Source organism: Columba livia, chromosome 1 (genome assembly GCF_036013475.1).
Source record: "Columba livia isolate bColLiv1 breed racing homer chromosome 1, bColLiv1.pat.W.v2, whole genome shotgun sequence".
In the NCBI taxonomy this organism is placed as follows: Eukaryota; Metazoa; Chordata; class Aves; order Columbiformes; family Columbidae; genus Columba; species Columba livia.
Genome location: NC_088602.1, coordinates 133,670,887 through 133,690,176, shown reverse-complemented (window position 1 = coordinate 133,690,176; position 19,290 = coordinate 133,670,887). Strand labels below are relative to the sequence as shown.

Sequence of the window (19,290 nt, the reverse complement as noted above, 5' to 3'; positions counted from 1 at the left end):
ACCAGTAAGGCCTTTTGCTGCTCCTGAGAACTTGCTGCTTTCCGTTCCAGTTGTGTTTGTCAGAGTTGGGAGCAAGAACAACTGGGCTGAGGAGAAAGGCCTGAAGAGCAGCTCTGACCACCCTTTTTAAGTTCCTGAGTCACAACAACTGCTGGGCTTCAGTTTTATTTATGCTTAATCTTTAAGCAGTGCTTAATCTCAGCAATGCAGATGTCATAGGAATGCTATTTATTGAAAAAGAAATTTTGAACCACATGATAATACAAAAAAGAGTGCATGGTCCTTTCCTTGCCCCTCAGGGCTATAGATTTCGCCTCTTAATTTCTCCTAAACTAGAAGATTACGTATACTGAACTGCTACATCCAGCACTGTAAAATGCTGTTGGGATAAATTCAGTAAGCAAGAAATTACCCTTATTAACTCAGTAGAGTCTAATATCAACCAAGAACCACATGACCTCCCTTCTCTCACATTTATTTCAAGAAGTTGCTAGAACACTATTGCCATTGTAATATTTACATCTATTTATATAAAAGGAAGAGCTTCATAATAATAGAAGGCTCATTTTCATACAGTAAGTAGACAGTGATAGTAGAGGAGCAAAGCCTGTGTGTTAGTCTGTTCCACACTGAGACAACACAGAATCAAAGAACAGCCTCAGTGACATCTCATTCTGGCCTTCATTCAAAGTTTGTGTTCTGTACATAGCTGAGTAGAAAATACATTTACTTCAGAAATAAATGTGTTCAGTCTTTCCATAAGTTTACTTTTAAAAAGTGTAGGTTCCTTCAGATTCAACTGAACACACTGCTATCTTAGCAGCATAGTGAAGCCCACTTTTTAAGACTGCTATTTGTTCATCTAATCCAGATGAAAAGTCTCTGCCAACACCAACCAACTTGCTTTTGTTGCTGCATTTCCACGCATATTAATTTAATTCACCGGTCAGTATTTTGACAAGATCAACACAAAATCTTCATACAGGACTGCATTTCTCTCTCATTTCTGGTAATCCTGAGGAAATGGTTTTATAGAACTCAATACAAAATGGAAGAGGGGTTTTGTTCAATCAAAATAATCTTCTATATCAATATCTGGATTCAAGAGATCTTCACCATAGGCTGAAAGATCCATTTGATTTAAAATTAAGTTTTCAAAAGTTTCTTCCAAGTCTGTTTCACCAATCAGCACAGCTCCCATCATTCGGCCATTCTGCATCACTACTTTAACATACTCTTGTCCCTTGGTACATCTCAGCATCAGTTCATGGTCTAAACCCAAGCCTTGAGCGTTGTATTTTCCCAAAACCACCACCTAACAGAGGGAAAAAGAAAAAGCACTCATGAGATTATTGTAGTGGCTTTCAGTATTTCTGCTGGTAACAGTTCTAAGCTTCAAAAGACTGATATACACAGGGAAATATCTGTCCTTAGGAAACCTCCCCCATTCATTCACTTGCAAACCCACAACAGAATGAAAGATCTTCACCCTGAGCTACCACACACAAAACCTAATACTGAGCCAGTTATTATGCTGAACTGTGTTGAGTTTATCCATGAACAGAAACTTAATGAAATGGAATACATGCAGAGATGCCAAGTAAATCAGCTGTCACTCACCAATTAAAATTTGTAATATATCTGAAGATCTTTGCCCTCTTCAGTTTTAGCAAAGTTAGTATGAATAAGATTAATTATTTTATAAAGAAAACTGGTTTGTCAATACTAAAGATTCTGCTTGGTTTTGGCAAGTGAATATAAACAAGCAATATGTGCGTTACTTAGTGATTTAAGACTGTTCTTTACCTTATAATTGAAAAATTTTGTAACATGAGCAAATAGTTCAAAGCTGAAATCCATATCAATAGGTTCCCCTAAAGTATCAGCTGCCATGCACTTTGCTGCATACCATCCCATCTGCCTAGCTTGAGTCCACAGTCTCATCTAAAAAACAAAAAATAAAAAAGAAAAGATTTAAAAACACAGATACATGTCACTGTGCAATGACTGACACTCATCAATGCTTACTAAGTGTCTTCATTATACTCAGACAGGTTGAACAGCTTTGGCCACACACATAGTTATTCGTCATCAACCCAGAATTATCTACTTGTTCACTGGCTTCGGCTTCAATTAAATTTTCTTCTCTCCCGTCTGTGTAATAGGGTGTAATTTACTGTGTAGATTAGGCTGCTGCTGAGTACACAATTGTATGATTTGATTTACCTGATGCCACACAGGACTAGGTTCCCATGATGCTGTGCAGATATCTCCAGCGGCATATATATCTGGCAGGGATGTGTGCATGTGTTTATCTACTTTCAGACCTCCATCTTCACCTACAGCAAACTGAAGTATTTACACAGATAAGCAGTAAGAAAAATAATAATTTAAACTCAGTAATTCAATTTTGTCCATGTTAAGCAGCTATCTCATGTTACTTTTTTAATAGCAGACTCACAGAAGTTTCGGTAAACTCACTATTCTGCTTAATCAAAACAATTGAAGATTTAAAATTATATGAATAAATACTATGGGAACCCAGCAAGATGCTCTTCTGGATGCCATGGAGCAACAGAGAAAAAGGTCATTCAGTGTGAACAATTCATGGCTATTCATTCTCCCACCTAATCTGACTCAATCAGGAAAGACTGATAAACGCAAGAGAAACACGGTGTTCAAACCTCACAATCTCAAGACTCCTTCACCTTCAAGATCATCTTCAAGGGAAGAAAACAGACCTCCTAAAGAATGCCATAATCGAGTATTTTTCACAACTGTCCACATATGAAAGTATTACCTCCCTGTATTACGATGCGACCCTGCACTTGATAGTATTTATCCTGAATCTTATCAAACCTAGAACCCTTCATATAAGCAAAGACAAAAATCAGCCTACAAAAGTAGAATTCCCTAGCAATGTCTGCATCTGTTTCTCACCAAGTTTAAGAACAGATCAGTGTTGTATTTTATAAGTGACCTTCACATGTCCTTTAAAATATCTCAAACTATGCATCAAAAAAAGTTTAGAACAGCATTACATAGCGAATAAAATTATTTAATGTGAGACTGTCTAGAGCAGCAAGACGTCCGTGCTGAGATACAAATGCATAATTTCTAGAACACAGCATCATTTTAAAAGTATTATTACTGATTCATAGGCAGGAAATTAACAGAGCTTGCCAAATCTCAAGTCACACTATGTACGTTACAGGGACATCAAATCTTAAGAGTTCATTTTGTATTTTTGTCAAGGCCAGAAAATACCACTGCAAATACCTAATTCCTAATCTTACTTTATAATGTAGGCTTTGAAATATTTCATGGCTCAACATCAGCTGAATGTTTTAATAATTTTCTTCTGCTTTATTCAGAAGATAGAGTTTTACTTCCTAATCAGAAGGAACTCCAAAACACCAAATACCCTAACGCACTGGTTTTGCCTGGGATAATTTTCTTTGCGGTAGCTTGTATGGGCCTGTGTTTTGGGTTTGTGCCGAAAACAGTGCTGATAACACGGGGATGTTTTGGCTGTTGCTGAGTGGTGCTCACACAGAGTCAAGGCCTTTTCTTTTTCTCATGCTGCCCCACCAGTGGTAAGGCTGGGCGTGCATGAGAAGCTGGGAGGGGGACACAGTGGGGGCAGCTGACCCCACTGACCAAAGGGATACCCCAAACCATACAGTGTGCTCCCAAGAAAAGCCAGGGGAAGAAGGAGGAAGTGGGGATATTCATAATTACGGCGCTTATCTTCCCAAGTAACCATTATGCATGAGAAGCCCTGCTTTCCTGGAAATGGCTAAACATCTCCCTGCCAATGGGAAACTGAATTAATTCCTTGTTTGAATTTGCTTGTGTGCACAGCTTTTGCTTTGCCTAAATTGTCTTTATCTCAAATCATGAGTTTTCTCATTTTAACCCTTTCAACTCTCATCCCCATCCCACTGGGGGAGGAAATGAGCTGCTGTGTGGTGCTGAGCTGCCGATGGGGTTAAACCAGGCACATAACGTGGAGACAGAATGACCTCAAGGCCTGAAAATTCACGTGGCAGCTATGAACTCTGTAATTATCATCCACGTTAGGATGCTGATTCCAAGTATGACTTCCCTTGAATAATACGAGCACCTTTCCTGATGAAGAATATTGGAAGTGACTGCTTCCTTCCCAGGAGAAAATTTTAAAATTTGTAAGATAAGAATATGGTACAGAATTAACACAAAAAGTATTCTAAATCTTTTGCCACATTAACCAATTATACAAATGTTTTTCTCTGTCTTTGTAGGCCTAATCTTAACAGTTTATATTGTATATATACTGTATATCAGTACATATAATGAGTAGCAATATAACAGGCCAAGAACAGTAATGAAATTAACTTTTATCATGTTGGGTATTTCCAAGATCAACATGCCCTATTTTGAAATGCTGTACAACATTCAAAACCTTTATCAATCAATATTTTATGTCAGAAGGATAAACCAGCTAAAAGGGGCTATTTCACTTTACTTAAAAAAAAAAAAGCAAAAAGCTTAAACTTCAAAAGAGATCAGTATACTTACATTATTACCATCAATAAATGGTTTAATGTTTGGCACAACTCCCGTTGCACTGACAATAAAATCGCATCCATAGATTTTTCCATTAGTTAATTCCACATATACAGGCCATAGCACTGAAAAAGTGGAAAATTTTGCCCTGAGAATATAACCAACAGAAGTTATTAATGATGTCTTATAATAAGACATGAAATAAAGAGACGAAAAAAAATATTTTCTGATATCTAATTGATTAGGGAGGAAAAAATAAAATCTAAAAAACCCTTCAAAAAACAGGTATTACGTATAACAGTTTTTGCCTTTGCTTAGGACTAGAAAAATAAGATTTTGGAACTTCGCTCCAAGTCCTACTATTGGCTTTCTCTAGAATTTTTCTAAGTCAAACCCTCATTTGTAGGAGGAAAATACGATGTCCTTCCACTGCTTGAGGCCCATGGGATGTTCTCTGAACTACACAATTGCCAAATACTCTATTACATATAAATTTAGAGATGCATAGGAAATGCCTCAAAAGCAAAAAGAATATCAGACATTTGACTTCCTAGAATCTTATGCTGAAAGTAACTGGCTATTAAAATCGTATTTTAAATATTAATTTTCATTCAGTAGAATTTATAGATACAAAAAGTACTGAAACAGTTATATTTTCTTCTACTGTCTTTGAAGGGTTACCTCAGTTTTGACACAATGTTTTCTGGATTTTTTTTTTTTTTTGCTTCTGTTTTAGCTCCACTATTAACGTATGTTTTTATCAGAATTTTTAGGGATAATTCTACATACAGGATTTAGGTGACTTTGTGGAAAAAGGGTCTGACTCATAACATTCTGTAGTTCAATTGTAGCTCATAAATCAAATTCTCAACTACTCTAAGTTGCTAGAGCTCCATTTAATTTATAGAAATAAAGGATTTACTTTCCATATCTGTATTTGCTCTAAAACAGCAACCAAGATCAAACATGCTCCAGCACTGCTTTATCTTCATCAGCACTGACACCTACCACCATCTGGTTCTGCATTTTCCTCTTCCTTAGGAAAAGTCAAAGAGGTCCGTTGCAGCTGTATGAATTCTTGCTGTGAGTGTATTTTCTTTACTTCGCACAGTATTTCAATATGTACTTTATGAGAAAACTGAAGAAAGATTGACAAAATTGTAAACATATTGATTAGCAATAACAGTATTTTTAGCAGCAAGTACACCTTCACCTAAATTGACATTACTACTCTTGGAAAAAAATCCCACATGTATCCTGTCCTGAAGCACAGGACACTGGCTGAGTTCCCACGATTCTTCCTTTTTTTGGCACAGGTCTAACCATAGAAAATTGTAATTTACCTGTTTTTTCAGCAGCTATCTGATGCTCCTTGAAATTTCACGACAATTTAGACTTTTCTGGCATGCCAGAAAACACATTCAAGTTCCTCTGAGTTTACGGGAAGAGAATTCAGAACGTAGCAGAACAGAAAGAAAGTAAACTCATCTTACTGTCTTTCAGGATTTCAAATCCTTCATTTTTCTATAATGAACTAAATGCTGATAACAATAATAAATTTATATTCCAAATTATGTGAAAAGAAAAATAAAATATATTCTATTCTATCAGCCCATGTTTCAACCACTCCTATTCTGACCTCAAGACAGAAGTTGCAAAGTTACTTGTTTCTCAAAACTATTTTAGGGATTCAGGCCTTGAATGGTTTCACTCTCCACTACACAAACATCCTTTACTTGATACTGTAAAGCCAATTTGGAAGAATCTATGACTGATGACCTTTGAAAGGTCCTTTTTTAAAACGTTTGCAACAGATCTGATAATAAACCATGCAATGTGAGGATTTTTAGTTTATTTCAAACACAAAACTCTTCACAATGCTCATGTCTGCTACTGATTTTGCATTTCATTATCTGCTGTGACAGAAGACTGATGTTCCCTGTACCTCTGTACAAATCCTACTGTCCTGTTTTTCATGTATGAAAATGTACGTATGGCAGGTAAAATCAGGACAAGAGGTTCCACTGCTTCTCGTTAAAGCTAGGATTGACACCAGTTCTACAGAAATATGAAAACCAACGTTTATGGTTCAGTTTGAAGAGTACATCACTAAAATTATGCCAAGGGATCCGATTAGCCACCTTCTTTCTGAAGCAGAATATTACTTGTATGTTAACATATTTTCCTGCTTAATTCTGACAGGAGAATCAGCTTAAGCACATTTTATTAAATAATAATAATAACTATAACAACAACAACAACAACAATAATAATAATAATAATAATAATAATAATATAATAATAATAATAATCCTGAATATGACATTTCACATTCTGTCATCCTTACTCACTTTAAGCAACATTTAAGCAAATGTGTAAGCAAGAATATGGCCATACCTCTTTAGTTCCTTTAAGATGTAAGCCCTCATGCCAATCAGGGCCTAACGCACTGCCCGGTTTGTCAGATGCTGCTACGTGTCTGTCTTTTTCCTTGCTTTCTGAAGGAAGGAGGTGAAGAATATCAGAATTAGCATGCATGCTTCATTGCCCACAGAATTCAGATGAAGGATTCTCAATTAAGAGAAACATGATCTGGTTGCCAAAAGGGAAGACAAAAGGGTGCCACGTCCCAAAGCCCATTAATTTGCAGACAAATCAAACTCCTAGCCAGTATTTTAAACACTGTTCAACTGTATGCCTTTCATTACTTGACTCGTCTCCGAAACATCCGTACCCTGTGATGTGCCTGCATGGACCCTCAACAGCCAGACGGACCCCAACAGCACCAGGGTTCTGGGGACCCACGGCAGACCTAGTTGCTTAATATCACCACTAATACTTAAATTGACATCCACCTGCTAGCAAATGTGCACTGTCCTCACCATCGCCCAAAAGTGCAAATTCAAACATACCATGACACATACAAAGAACATTGAGAGTGCAATTTTGTCATGTTTAGGCTGGATCTTTTACAATTTATTATTCCGACCTGAAGTCTAGAACATGCTCTTCTTTTTGTTATTACTTTGGTCTTGCATATGTTTGTGTCATGTTTGTTATGCAGTTCTAGTTAACTGTTGTTATTAAGACTGCAGTTTCACTGCATCTGAAATAATGTCCTGTGAGGTTTTACCTGGTCCTCCAATAGCTTTAGTGTGAGCTCCTTCCAACAAAATGCTGACATTATTTAGAAAAACATTAAAATATTAAAGAAAATAGGACAAGTTCTTCAGTAGATAGAATACAGGAAATTAAATGAAAACTTGGCAGAGATATAAAGACAAGCACATTTTACACAGTTTGTAGGACACTGTATTACATACTGTCGTGTGTCTTTTTAAATTCTCGATATATTTTTATATTCCTTTTTTACTTTTAGCTTTTTAAAGAAGGAAATGTCATTGATGATAACAGAAAACCTTACATATTGCCTGCTAAATTAACTGATCTTAGGACTATTGTTAATATTAAATGCTGCTGCTGCAGCGTAGGAGACTAAAACACTGTACCTTCCATTGTGTACTTGGTTCTTTTACATTCAAGTGGAGTCTCTCGTTTTTCAGCAGTTAACTTTGGAATGAGAAATTCAGCTGCTCCTGCATCAAAAAAAGTGTTCCCAATGGCTTTGTCTTTGATAGCCCAGATTACTTCACAGCCTTGAATTTCATACCTGTGGACATTTAAACAACGGATAAAGTGACAGACTACCCCAAAAGGATCTGACTCTTAGCAACTAGAAGCGTGCAAGGTTTCATTCCAGAAGCTAGAAACAAGGGATACAAGACTTTTAAACCTATCAAATCCACTACTCCTTCTAACTATTTACATAAGGAGCCTATTAAAAAAAAAAAAAAAAAAAAAAAAAATCTCTTCAAGTTGACAGCTCATGCTTCCTCACCAGCACAACCTTGACTGAACCAGGGCAGGAGGTGAGGCAGATTAAATTTGTAATAATAATACTTAGTTATTTCCTGCTCTCCACAATGGAAGAAATGTGCATTTTTGCCAGACTGCCCATTACCAAGAACAGGCATTTGGATGTTGTTTGTACTACCTGGAACATGAACTGGTAGAGACATGCAGAGAACAATTTAGTGAAAGTGAAAAGGTGATTCTATGCAACACAAAACAAGGCCACATAACTGCATAATACAGGGGGTTCTGTAACCTAGCAGACTGCAGGACCACACTGTTCAGTACCCTACGTGTGACAAAGGCCACGTCAGGCACTTCAAAAGTTCCATCAACTTAAATTAGGCTGGGTGCAAGATAAGCTGTCTCTTTATTCCTTTACATCTTCTGTCTCCAGAAGTAAAACAAGTTTTGTAACTTAAATATTGCCGTAAGTCTTAACAGAAATCTCCGTATATTCTTGATATTGATGTGTCAAAGCTTCTGAAGCTTGCTGAATTTTACATCACAGTAAGCACCACTATACTATGAACATTTTTTTTTAAGCATTTAGTATCAAAAAAGGTTAAGAGCTACAGTTTTATAAGTCAACCTTCTCCAAAACTCATACACACCAGATTTGACATTGCATTGATAAAGATTTTATTGGCATATGTATCATTAAAACTCAGTCATTTACTTACACTAATTCAAGTGCAATCCCACCATTTCCTACCACTACTATTCTCTCCGCTTGAGCCAAATTCTTCTGAAAAGCCTGCGTTAAGAAAGGAAAAGAGTCAATTACAACTTACATCTTCCCTCACACTTATCAATTATATACTTCTCAGTATTTTCTTTCTCTCAGTCTTCTTATTTTGATTTTCTCAGACTAATGATACACATTTACTTATACTAAGATCTGTTACAGAGGCTAACAAAACCTGTGAAGTTCTATCACATTACAGGATAAAGTTATTGATACAGCCTTATGAGTCTCAAATTGAGACAGGGGAAGTTAAATAATTACATGTAAGCCAATTTGACAGAGCCCTTAATAGAATTCAGGAGATGTTTCTCTGTCCTAGAGACCATTAGCATTGTGGTATCATTAATCCAGTTTTATCACAACTTGTATAACTTTCATGGTAATTTGCATAGCATTAAAAAGGCAAAAATACAGAAATCTAGGAGCCCAAAAATTCCTGATCAGAAACCAGGAATTTAAAGAATAATTTGTTACAAATCTGAGAACAAATTTTATTTGTGAAAAAAAAAAAAAAAAGAAAGAAACAAGTCTCCAAATCACATCTTAGTGGTGAAAGAAACAAAAAACTCTACAGCCCAGACAGTATTTTTTAGATCATATATAACCATTCAAGTATTTTCTTTCAAACAGATCAAGAATCACAATTATCAGAACAATTATTACAATTACACAAAAAATTTGTTCATCCATGCTTCTGGTTTGCCTGACTAATTGTATAAGAGAACCCAAACTGTAAAAGACAACAAAAACTGCAGTCCTTTAATCCCTTCAGAGGAGGATACTGAAGTTGTATCAGAGGTGACTACTGAACACAACTGATCATTGTGAAAAAGAAAACAAACAAAAAACCAGAAACAAGTATTTTCAGACTTATTTGAAGTTCAGTATCAGTTTTCACAAATGACAGCCCAATCTACTGCTTCATACAGTGGCCAACAGTGGATGCACAAGGAAGACCATCAGAAGACAACAAGCACCATCAGAAGATGACAAGCACACAACAGTACTACCCTGGAACACCCTCACAGCTTCCAGACACCACTGGAGCCACTCTGGTGGCATATTTCTCTTCAATTCAGACAAGATAAATTTATCGAGGCCTGTCTTTTTTGTGTGTTTTTTCCTTCCCTCTTCTTCTAATTCTGCCAACCCCCCCCCATTTTTTTTTTCCTTTTCTCAAACTCAGGTAAAGTTTTAATGTCCAAAACAAACAACAATTTCATAGTTTCACTTCAGATTGCTTTATTCTCAGTGTCAAACTTTAGCTGATGAATTACAGTTCTTATGTTATGGAGAAGCAGCAAGTGTTCACTTTCACCCTGCCTCCTCTAATTCTAAAGACCTATAGCAGCTAAACCTCACTTCCTACTTGCAAGCTGAGGTTTTAGTTGTTTAAGTCATTACTCATGTGAAAACTTTTCCACATGTTTGACTATAACCGTAACTCTTTCTGTAAAGTGAGAAGCTACAGTAGAACTTTAAAAAAGCATCCTTCAGTAGCTTTTCACTTCAGGAAGTGGCCCTTCATACTGTGTACCAGATACACCTTCTCAGGGAAGTTTCTATTGGTGCCTACTTCCTGTTCAGAATTGCAGACTGGCTTCTGCCTGGAGAGAAAAGAATATCATTTATTTTAGATCATTATGTGAGCAATACTGTCTATGAGCTATCTATAAACTTAATAAATTTAGTGACTAATTAATTTATTTAATGGTAGTTTAAAGCTATTTCTCTGCTACCAAAAGTGTTCCTATTTAAGGATATATAATAACAAACACCATCTTATGTTTCTTCATTTCACTCCACAGTAATTTTTAGTATTTTGCAACAGAAATGGGAATACATCATACACTTATAATTCCAAAACACATTTACCTGTGCACTGTCAGTATCCCGGATTCCTAATACATACGGGTTTCCTTCAAAAATTAATTTGGGTTTTGCTCCAGCACACAGGCAAAGTTTTTCATATGTATATTCTTTCCCATCTTCAGTGAAAATTTTCTGTTAAGAAATAAGAGAAAAAAAAAAACAATTAGAGATATCCAACTGAACATCAGCTTTTTTTTTTTTTTTCCTTAACGTCATAGTATTTTGCGGATATTAAAGGCTGTAACTGGCTTCTTAAAGAGTAAGCCTTCATACTCTCATCGGTTGCGTGTCATTTATTTGCATTACATTCACCACAGACTTTCAAGCCTAAACATATGACATTATGAGACAGATAAAATGCAAAGTGTGCACAGTACACCCAAAGAAAGATGAAATATAAGGATTACCACTTGGTGGCACTCTCTACTCACTATCTGTGCTAAAAAGAATCTGTTTTCTAGGTGACAATGTTCACCCACCCCAGTGACAGATGTAAACCTATGCGCTACTATATATTAGCAACTACAAATCTCATTTCAAAAACAGCAGACCTGTGTTAACTAGGGACAGGATAAGGATACAGTTTAGAAAGACTGCAAAGTCTGTTCTTTGCTAAACCAAAAGGGTAGGCACTAAACAAGGTACATCATGCTGCAACAAGCAATACTTAAATTTTAACACTTAATGACCTTCTTTGTTGTTTTCCAAACTGTAAGCTAAATAGTTAACAATACAGGCACAAAGAGAGTTTTTAAAGGTTTTCTGAAAACAGAGGCAAAAGATCCTCCAAATCCACATTCATGAAATACTCATGTTCACAGAGACATACCTAAGCTAAAAAGACATTATAACAATGATACAAGAATAACATTCAATTCAGAATATAAGGAGAATTATAATCTAACTGGAATCATATCTCTGTGACTTAAAATGAGCAAAACCAGTTTTGGATCTGAATGTGAGTTTTTGATAAATGCTGAAGTGAAAAATAACACATTGACACGAACACTAACAAGGGATCTATATGTGCTGTACATGGCTCATACTAGCAATGTATTTCTCCCTGAAAAGAAGATGGACATGTTGGTTCTTTCAAGTTTTTCTTTTTAGTAAGAAAAATTGTTAATATGTTGGTCTCTATACCAACAAGCAGTAACTTTTGAGTCAGAGAGATCTCCTACTAAGGGTTACAGAAATGTTGACATCTATACTGATATACAGTATTGGTTTCATTGACTGGTTTCTCTGCTGTTCCAATCAGGTATTTAATGCAATATCTCTAAGGTATTAAAGATTTACATCTAAACTATATCATTTCTGAACTAACAAGTAATTTTGATCAACAATTATGTCCCCTGCATATACTTCTACTTGAACAACGGTCTAAGTGATAGATGAAATTAAGGTTAGGAAGTATTTTCTTTTAATTTTGGTAACTTAACACTTTATATATAATAACCAGAATGTTCTTCCACATAATTTCATGCTCAAAATATTAACTTGTTTCTTAGATTTTTTAAATAAATAATTTGAAAAAACACATAAAAGAGAAAACATTAGCTTACATGTTCATCACTCTTCAATTGTTTTACTCCAGACTGTATAACTTTAATATTGGGATATCGATTTTCTAATAGAGAACTTGGTTGCTCTTCTACATCAAATTCCTCAAGTGTTTTGGAGACCTGTAGGAAGAAGAGAGGTATTTAAATATACAAACCATTTACCCATGTCTTTTCCTAAAGCTTGTAACAAAATATGCTAAGTCCATTTCTAGTAAAGACATCACAAAAAAAAGCCCATATTGTCTCAAAACATTTTGTCATGCTAAAAGCTCCTTTTTATATACAGAATCTTTTCATTCCTATTCCTGGTAAAGAGTCAAAGTAGTACAGAGACTACACAAAAATGGAGAACCCTGATAGCTGCTTTAACTGCTATAATGTTTTATTCCATAAATAGACCATATTTTCAAGAGTTAACACTGCTTTTTAACTTACTTGATGCAGTGTTAAGACCCTGTTTTTCTGTTCATTGCAACTGTGATAAAATAACTCAATGATGTTCCCCCATGCAAGCATCTTCCTCTCATTGGCATTTTTGGACAAAACTTTTTGGTTAAAACAGCTTGAGGAATTATGGAAATACTTTTGCCTGGAATAAATATTTTTATTCTATTAAAAAAAAAATCTAGTGACATTTTTTTCAAAAACCTAATGATTTAAAAACTTCTTCTTGCAGGCAGTTGGCCCTTATGTAAGGAAAAGTGTTTACTGTTTTACAGTTTGTAAACAGGACATATTTGACAAGGGTTTAGGCAAACCAGATTTGAGATCACCTCAAAGCATTTACTCAGCCATCTCATCCATAGCCACTATCTGATAATTCAGAAACTCATGAAGAAAAAAAAAAAAAAAAGAGGCAAATTAGAATTGATAAACATTCAAGTAAGTTAGGTTGATTTGGAGTTTCCTCCAGAAGGGAACAGCTGCATGGGAACCTCCAGGCCTTCTACTTTATAGAATATTCAAAGAGTCTGGAACACAGCTAGGAACCAGAAGCCACACCATGCTTGCAATTCAGAGAGAAATTAAGATGCTCATGTCCAAAACTCAGATGCTGCCTTTAGATACTGTTTAGCTACGCCCTTATTCTTCAGCTACTGAAACATTTGCTGATGTGAATTACAGACTTTCAATCTCTGTGAAGAGTGTCTTTCCTGGATACTCACTACCCTATTGTCAGCACTCTCAAACTCAGAAGATACTCTTCAGTTGGGTGTTACTCTGCCAGTCTCACACAGAGCACTCAGTCTCTCAGCCACATTCTGAGTATCCCATTAGCCCCAGACAAAAAACACAGTGCAAAGAGATGCTGATAGCCAATTACAGCCACTAAATTCAAAGAACTGCTGTTCAAATCTCCCAGTGCTTTATTTTCCCCCTGAAGTTACTTCAATTAGGCATTCATAAACCAGGAAAAATTATGTTAAAACTGGTCTGTCAGATAAACCACAGACTGGTCTTTTCTCTACTTGTCACGAGATACCCCTCACCTGTTAGATACCATGTTTCAGAAAAAGAATCGTAAATATAAGTGCCAGGTGCAAGCCCAGATCTCAATGCCTTAACTTCCCCTGAGAGGTAAAATCTAATTTCTCACTGGCTGGCAGCTTTGCACCCTGACTTCTGCGCAATCCAGTCTTCAAGTCTTTCCACACTCTGTGATAGAGTTCAAAGTTCCCTGAGTGGGGAAAAGAGCAGCGCTTTTCAAGAACCAAGTACCTCTGTGAAACTAGCTTAATGAACCTACTAGCCAGAAATCTGAACTCACATATGGATTTTATTTTCTTTTTCAAACCAGCAGGAAAGAGGTAATTGAATCACCAGCTGCTGGAGATGTAGATAAAGCTGAAGGCAATTTCAAAGAAGGCTATCCCTTTTTTTGTTACTTGTCAGAACTCTGTTTCTGCCTGAAATTCAAACACACTACTGTATATGAGAACCACTAGCAGGACTAAGTTTTTAAAGTAATTTATTCCAAAGATACTATTTCAGTGCTTAAAATGGAACACTTATTAACAAAGCAGCAAAGTAAAGCTTCAGTAACTTAGAAAATACGTCAACCATGTAAGCACCTTGCTTTACCTTTGCTTGAATGTTGTGAATATATTCACCAATTACTAATAATTATGAATCACCATAAAATACCTCATAAGTCCTACTAACACTTATCACTGCAGTAACACTAATGTGAAAACAAGTTCAAAATCATAAGCATTTTTAGGTTTAGGTTCTAAATTATCTGTACCAACTTCTGAAAAGGTCTTACCATAAGAAAAATGAAGTCTTTCTTACCTTTTTGAAATTCGTTACAGCTTTTATAAGTGGAGAAGCTGTCAGTAAAAAAATGTCTTCTGATGGGAATTCCGCAGCCAGCTTGTAAAGAAACAGAAATCATGATGAGTGAATACAGTTAGCAGTAGATTTTACTTTAAGACAATAAAATTATTAGTGAAAAATAATATGTGTTACTATATCACTTTAGTCTTGTAGAATCCTATTGGATAAACATTAATTCAAGATTATGGAAGAATAAGGACAAATCAAAAGAATTTAGAGTCCCAAGATTTTAATTCATTCACACACAAATCTTCAAGAACTGCAGCCGTGGTATAAAGGACTCACTCATAAGATTATTCTCTTAGTATTGTAAAGGCAAACTATAAGAACACACTATGATCACGTGATTTCTAGAGACATGTAGTTGCTAAGCACACATTTTTTTATCGCATAGTGGCGTTCATAGATTTTGTCTTGACAGAGGAAATGCTGATTCCTATTGGCTATTGTAAATGTTAATTAGTAAACTGATAAATGGAATATAATCTTCAGAGTGCTACTAAGTTATACAAAACTTTTAGGAACCACTCATCTCTCAAATACAGACAAAATCCAGGCTTCCTTGTCACCAGCATTCTCTAGATGAACAGTTGTATAAGCCGCAAAGAACCACATTTCACATTGTACATGTACTACTGAGCTATAAAGCAACTAGAATGTATTCCTGTACCTCAGACAGGAGCAATGTAACATAGTAATCTGAAGGTGAAAGTGGTGAAACCTTGTGGCCAGTTTAGGGGAGATTCACATGGTTGTACCATTGGCAAATACAAATGAATTTAACAAGGCTATATAAAACTTCATGTTATCCATGCTTTATAGCATGAATCCCTAAGATGTGTTTCGTACATATTGTAGCTGTAGGCTTTGTTTTGACACACAACAGGAAGAAAGTCTGACATGTAGCACCCTGTGCTGCAGCAGTTGCTCCCAGCTGTATCTAATAAGCCTCAGAAAAACTACAAAACACTATGGAAAGCACATGATCATGTTCAATATCTTTATTAATGACAGACAGCATGATAGAGTGCACCCTCAGCAAGTTTACAGATAATACCAAGCTGAGTGATGCAGTTGATTAGTTAAAGGCATGACACCTAGAGGGACCCGGAGAGGCTTGAGGAGGGTGTCCATGTGAACTTCATGAAGTTCAACAGGTTCACGTGCAAAGTCCCACGCCTGGGTTGGGGCAATCAACAGTATTAATACAGACTGGAGGATGAATGGATTGAGAGCAGCGTTGCAGGGGACTTGGGAATACTGGTCAACAACAACAAAAAAAATCAGATAAAGACTGTCAACATGTCCTTGCAGGCTAGAAAGCAAAACGTATCCTGAGCTGCATAAAAAGAAGCATGGCTAGCAGGTCAAGGGACCCCACCTGGAGTACTGCATCCAGCCTGGGGGCCCCCAGCACAAGACAGACATGGACCTGTTAGAGCAGGTCCAGACAAGGGCCAGAGTCCATGGTCAGAGGGCTGAACACTTCTATGAGGATAAGCTGAGAGGGTTAAGGTTGTTCAGCCTGGAGAAGAGATGACTCCAGGGAGACCTTATTGTGGCCTTTCAAGATATAAACGGGGCTTACAAGAAAGACAGAAAGAGGCTTTCTGCCGGAGCTTGTAGTGACTGGACAAAGGGTAACAGTTTTAAACTGCAAGAGAGTACATTCAGATTAGGTGTAAGTAACCCTCTACTATAATGGTGGTAAGACCGTGGAACAGGCTGCCCAGAGAAGCTGTGGATGCCCCATCCCTGGCAGTGTTGGATGGGGCCTTGAGCAACCTGATCTACTGGAAGGTATCCCTGCCTATGTCAGGAGGGTTGGAACTGGATGATCTTAAAAAGTCCCTTCCAAGCCAAACCATTTCGTGATTCTATGTAATAATCATCACATGTACACTGTAGGCCAAAATTTTAAGATTGACATCAGGTACTTCACATCACTTACCCAAACTCAAATGCTTACCTCTGCGCTCTTATTAAGATTTAACGGTTGTTCAAAACTTTCATTCAGTATCACTGTTATTGCATTTCTTTACCTTTTAAAAATACTGAAATTAGAAGTCTGCCAGACAGAACATTAGGTTTATCCATGCATATGGGAATGTATAAGTCATCACAAGCCAGAAAGAAATTATGCAATATGAGCAAGAAAGGCAGAAATTATGTAACATATGAAACATTTTGTGACACAGAAAATAAATCTAACACAACCTTTAAGGAAAATTCAGCTTTTAGGACATTTTGTCAGAATATTTTAAAATGTACTCAAAAAATAGCTAACTCTATATCAATTTTTTTGAGACAGACATGATGCCATGATTGTTCTCAGACAGCTGCCTGAGAAGTCAGAACTACAAGACATCATATAACGCATACCCAAAATGCAATACGATGGACAAACTGTTTATTGCCACTATGTGCCACAAAATTGTACTTGCTCAAAACCAGGACTGAGAAAAATTGCGTTCAATCTTCCTCTTTTATTTAAAGCATGCTCCCAGCTACGCAAGTACAACACTGAAATCCTTCTAGAACACGCACTGCCACTTTAACGGGCTTAGTGAATGAAAATGCCTGATGGAAGACCACTAATACTGCTATGTTTCCTGCAGTACTAAGAGATGAGAAGAAGAAGAAGAAAGCCTCTGTCATCACATAATCAAATTTGGGTTTTGCAGGAAAAAAAAATGGTGAGGTAAAGAAAACGGCTTAGGAGGTGTGAATTAGAGTAGTTAGTGGCACTCTCTATGAGCTTTGGAAGAAAACAAAGCCAGAACTCTGTGGCACTGACACAGTAGAAAGCATTTTCAAGAAAACAATAAATTTTAGTCCCTTTTATAGCAATCTTAAAGACTATAGACATTCGATATATATTATGTTGTGAAACAGGATCCTAGCAATTAGATACAATATCACCTCCTGTTACTTTAAAAACACCAAAAACCTTGAAAGCAAGAAACAAACAATTCCACTCATGGAAGTCCAAAGAGACTGGATGATCTCTGCAGCTGTACAATCCTAAACATAGGAAAAACTTCTTTAAGGGTGCCAGAGCACCGGAACAGGCTGCTCAGGGAGGTTGTGGAGTCTCCTTCCCTGCAGACATTCAAAACCCGCCTGCACTCATTCCTGTGCCATCTGCTCTGGGTGAACCTGCTTTAGCTTTTAGTAGAATCCTTTATGGCTATGATGAGTAACACATGCAGCATTCCTTCATGTTGCTGACCTCTTGTCAAGCACGAGGAATGCCAGCTTTCTCAACTTACTAAAGTTTCAATCCTTTTTTTTTTTTTTTTTTTTTTATGAAGCAGTCACTTGCACTTATCAGTTTATTTAGGTAACTGCTGCATATATGAGAATATTCATGTGGAGTCTCCGTCTCTAGAGACATTCAAAACCCGCCTGGACACTTCCTATGTAACCTCACCTAGGTGTTCCTGCTCCAGCAGGGGTTTGGCCTGGATGATCTTTCCAGGTCCCTGACATTTTGTGATTCTGTGATTACCACACAAATCTAATGAACGGCTTCTACAGACGTTCTGATGCCTCTCAGAAGCACTCAGTGAACACAAACCCCGAGCGGTGCCCGCAGTGGCGCAGGCCGCTCTCACCATCACACACACGCAATTACACCGGCCCGTGCGGGCCCTGAAGCGCGGAAGTTACGATAACGCCGGGGGCCGCAGAGCCTCCTCCGGGAGCCCAAGGGTCAAACCCCAGCCTTACGGGCTGGAATGACCCCAACCGGCACTGCCAGAGCCGAGAGAGCGATGGCTGAGACTGCCGCTGGGTGTCAAAGCCCCCAGGGCCAAAATGGCGACCCCAGACAAGACGGTCGCTCTCCGTCGGATAGGTGGGTGCGCATGCGCCGGGCGGGCAGCGGGGGCTCGGCACTTACCTTCTCCGCGCAGGTGACTCCTGCGATCCCTCCGCCCACCACCGCGAACCGGCTCCGCGCAGCGCCGGGGGCAGCCGCCATGTCTCCGCCTGCTCCCGAGCGCACCGGTGACGAAGGGAAAACAAAACAAAAAAAAACCGCCGCTCCCAACGGGGACGGTTTCTCACCGCCGCGCCCCGGCTAAAGCGCGGAAGGTGGCGGCGCTGCGCCTACGGCGTGCCGGAGGATCCAAACTTCCTCCGCTGGCTGCGCGCCCCTCCCGCAACGCCGGGGCACGGCCTGGGCGGAGGTGGGTGGGAACAACCCCTCGCTCACCCGCCCCCAAACACGTTTTCTCCTCCTCCCCCCTTTTTTTTTCTTTCTTCTTTTTTTTTTTTTTTTTTGGTTTACTTTCTTCCCTTGCT

At 37.8% G+C, this 19,290-nt stretch overlaps 1 protein-coding gene across 3 annotated transcripts; it reads right to left on the bottom strand.

The window, feature by feature from the left end:
- Positions 1-213: 213 nt before the first annotated feature.
- On the bottom strand, positions 214-19,171 carry PYROXD1 (pyridine nucleotide-disulphide oxidoreductase domain 1). Of its 3 annotated transcripts, XM_065031082.1 has the most exons (13): positions 18,887-19,167; positions 16,952-17,024; positions 14,938-15,018; positions 12,646-12,765; positions 11,084-11,212; positions 9,144-9,217; positions 8,058-8,218; positions 6,946-7,046; positions 5,557-5,686; positions 4,561-4,673; positions 2,227-2,349; positions 1,807-1,944; positions 214-1,315 (listed from the first exon to the last, which is right to left on the bottom strand). In XM_065031082.1, exons 7-13 carry the CDS (start codon positions 8,062-8,064, stop codon positions 1,067-1,069), a joined length of 861 nt encoding a protein of 286 aa, XP_064887154.1. In that variant the 5' UTR covers positions 8,065-8,218; positions 9,144-9,217; positions 11,084-11,212; positions 12,646-12,765; positions 14,938-15,018; positions 16,952-17,024; positions 18,887-19,167; the 3' UTR covers positions 214-1,066. The 3 variants fall into 3 exon arrangements, with proteins under 3 accessions (XP_064887154.1, XP_064887139.1, XP_021151604.2); XM_065031067.1 differs by lacking the exon at positions 16,952-17,024 and having other exon boundaries at positions 18,887-19,171; XM_021295929.2 differs by lacking the exons at positions 16,952-17,024; positions 18,887-19,167 and adding an exon at positions 16,090-16,346.
- Between the last annotated feature and the right edge of the window lie 119 nt (positions 19,172-19,290).

Excerpts from the sequence above, each read along its gene's own strand:
- PYROXD1 (XM_065031067.1), bottom strand. The coding sequence starts at position 18,967 with ATGGCGGCTGCCCCCGGCGCTGCGCGGAGCCGGTTCGCGGTGGTGGGC. Across the intron at positions 7,047-8,057 it reads AACCAAGTACACAATGGAAG|AAAGCAAGGAAAAAGACAGA; the intron begins GTACAGTGTTTT and ends TCCTTCCTTCAG. Across the intron at positions 2,350-4,560 it reads CATTTATTGATGGTAATAAT|TTTGCTGTAGGTGAAGATGG; the intron begins GTAAGTATACTG and ends TAAATACTTCAG.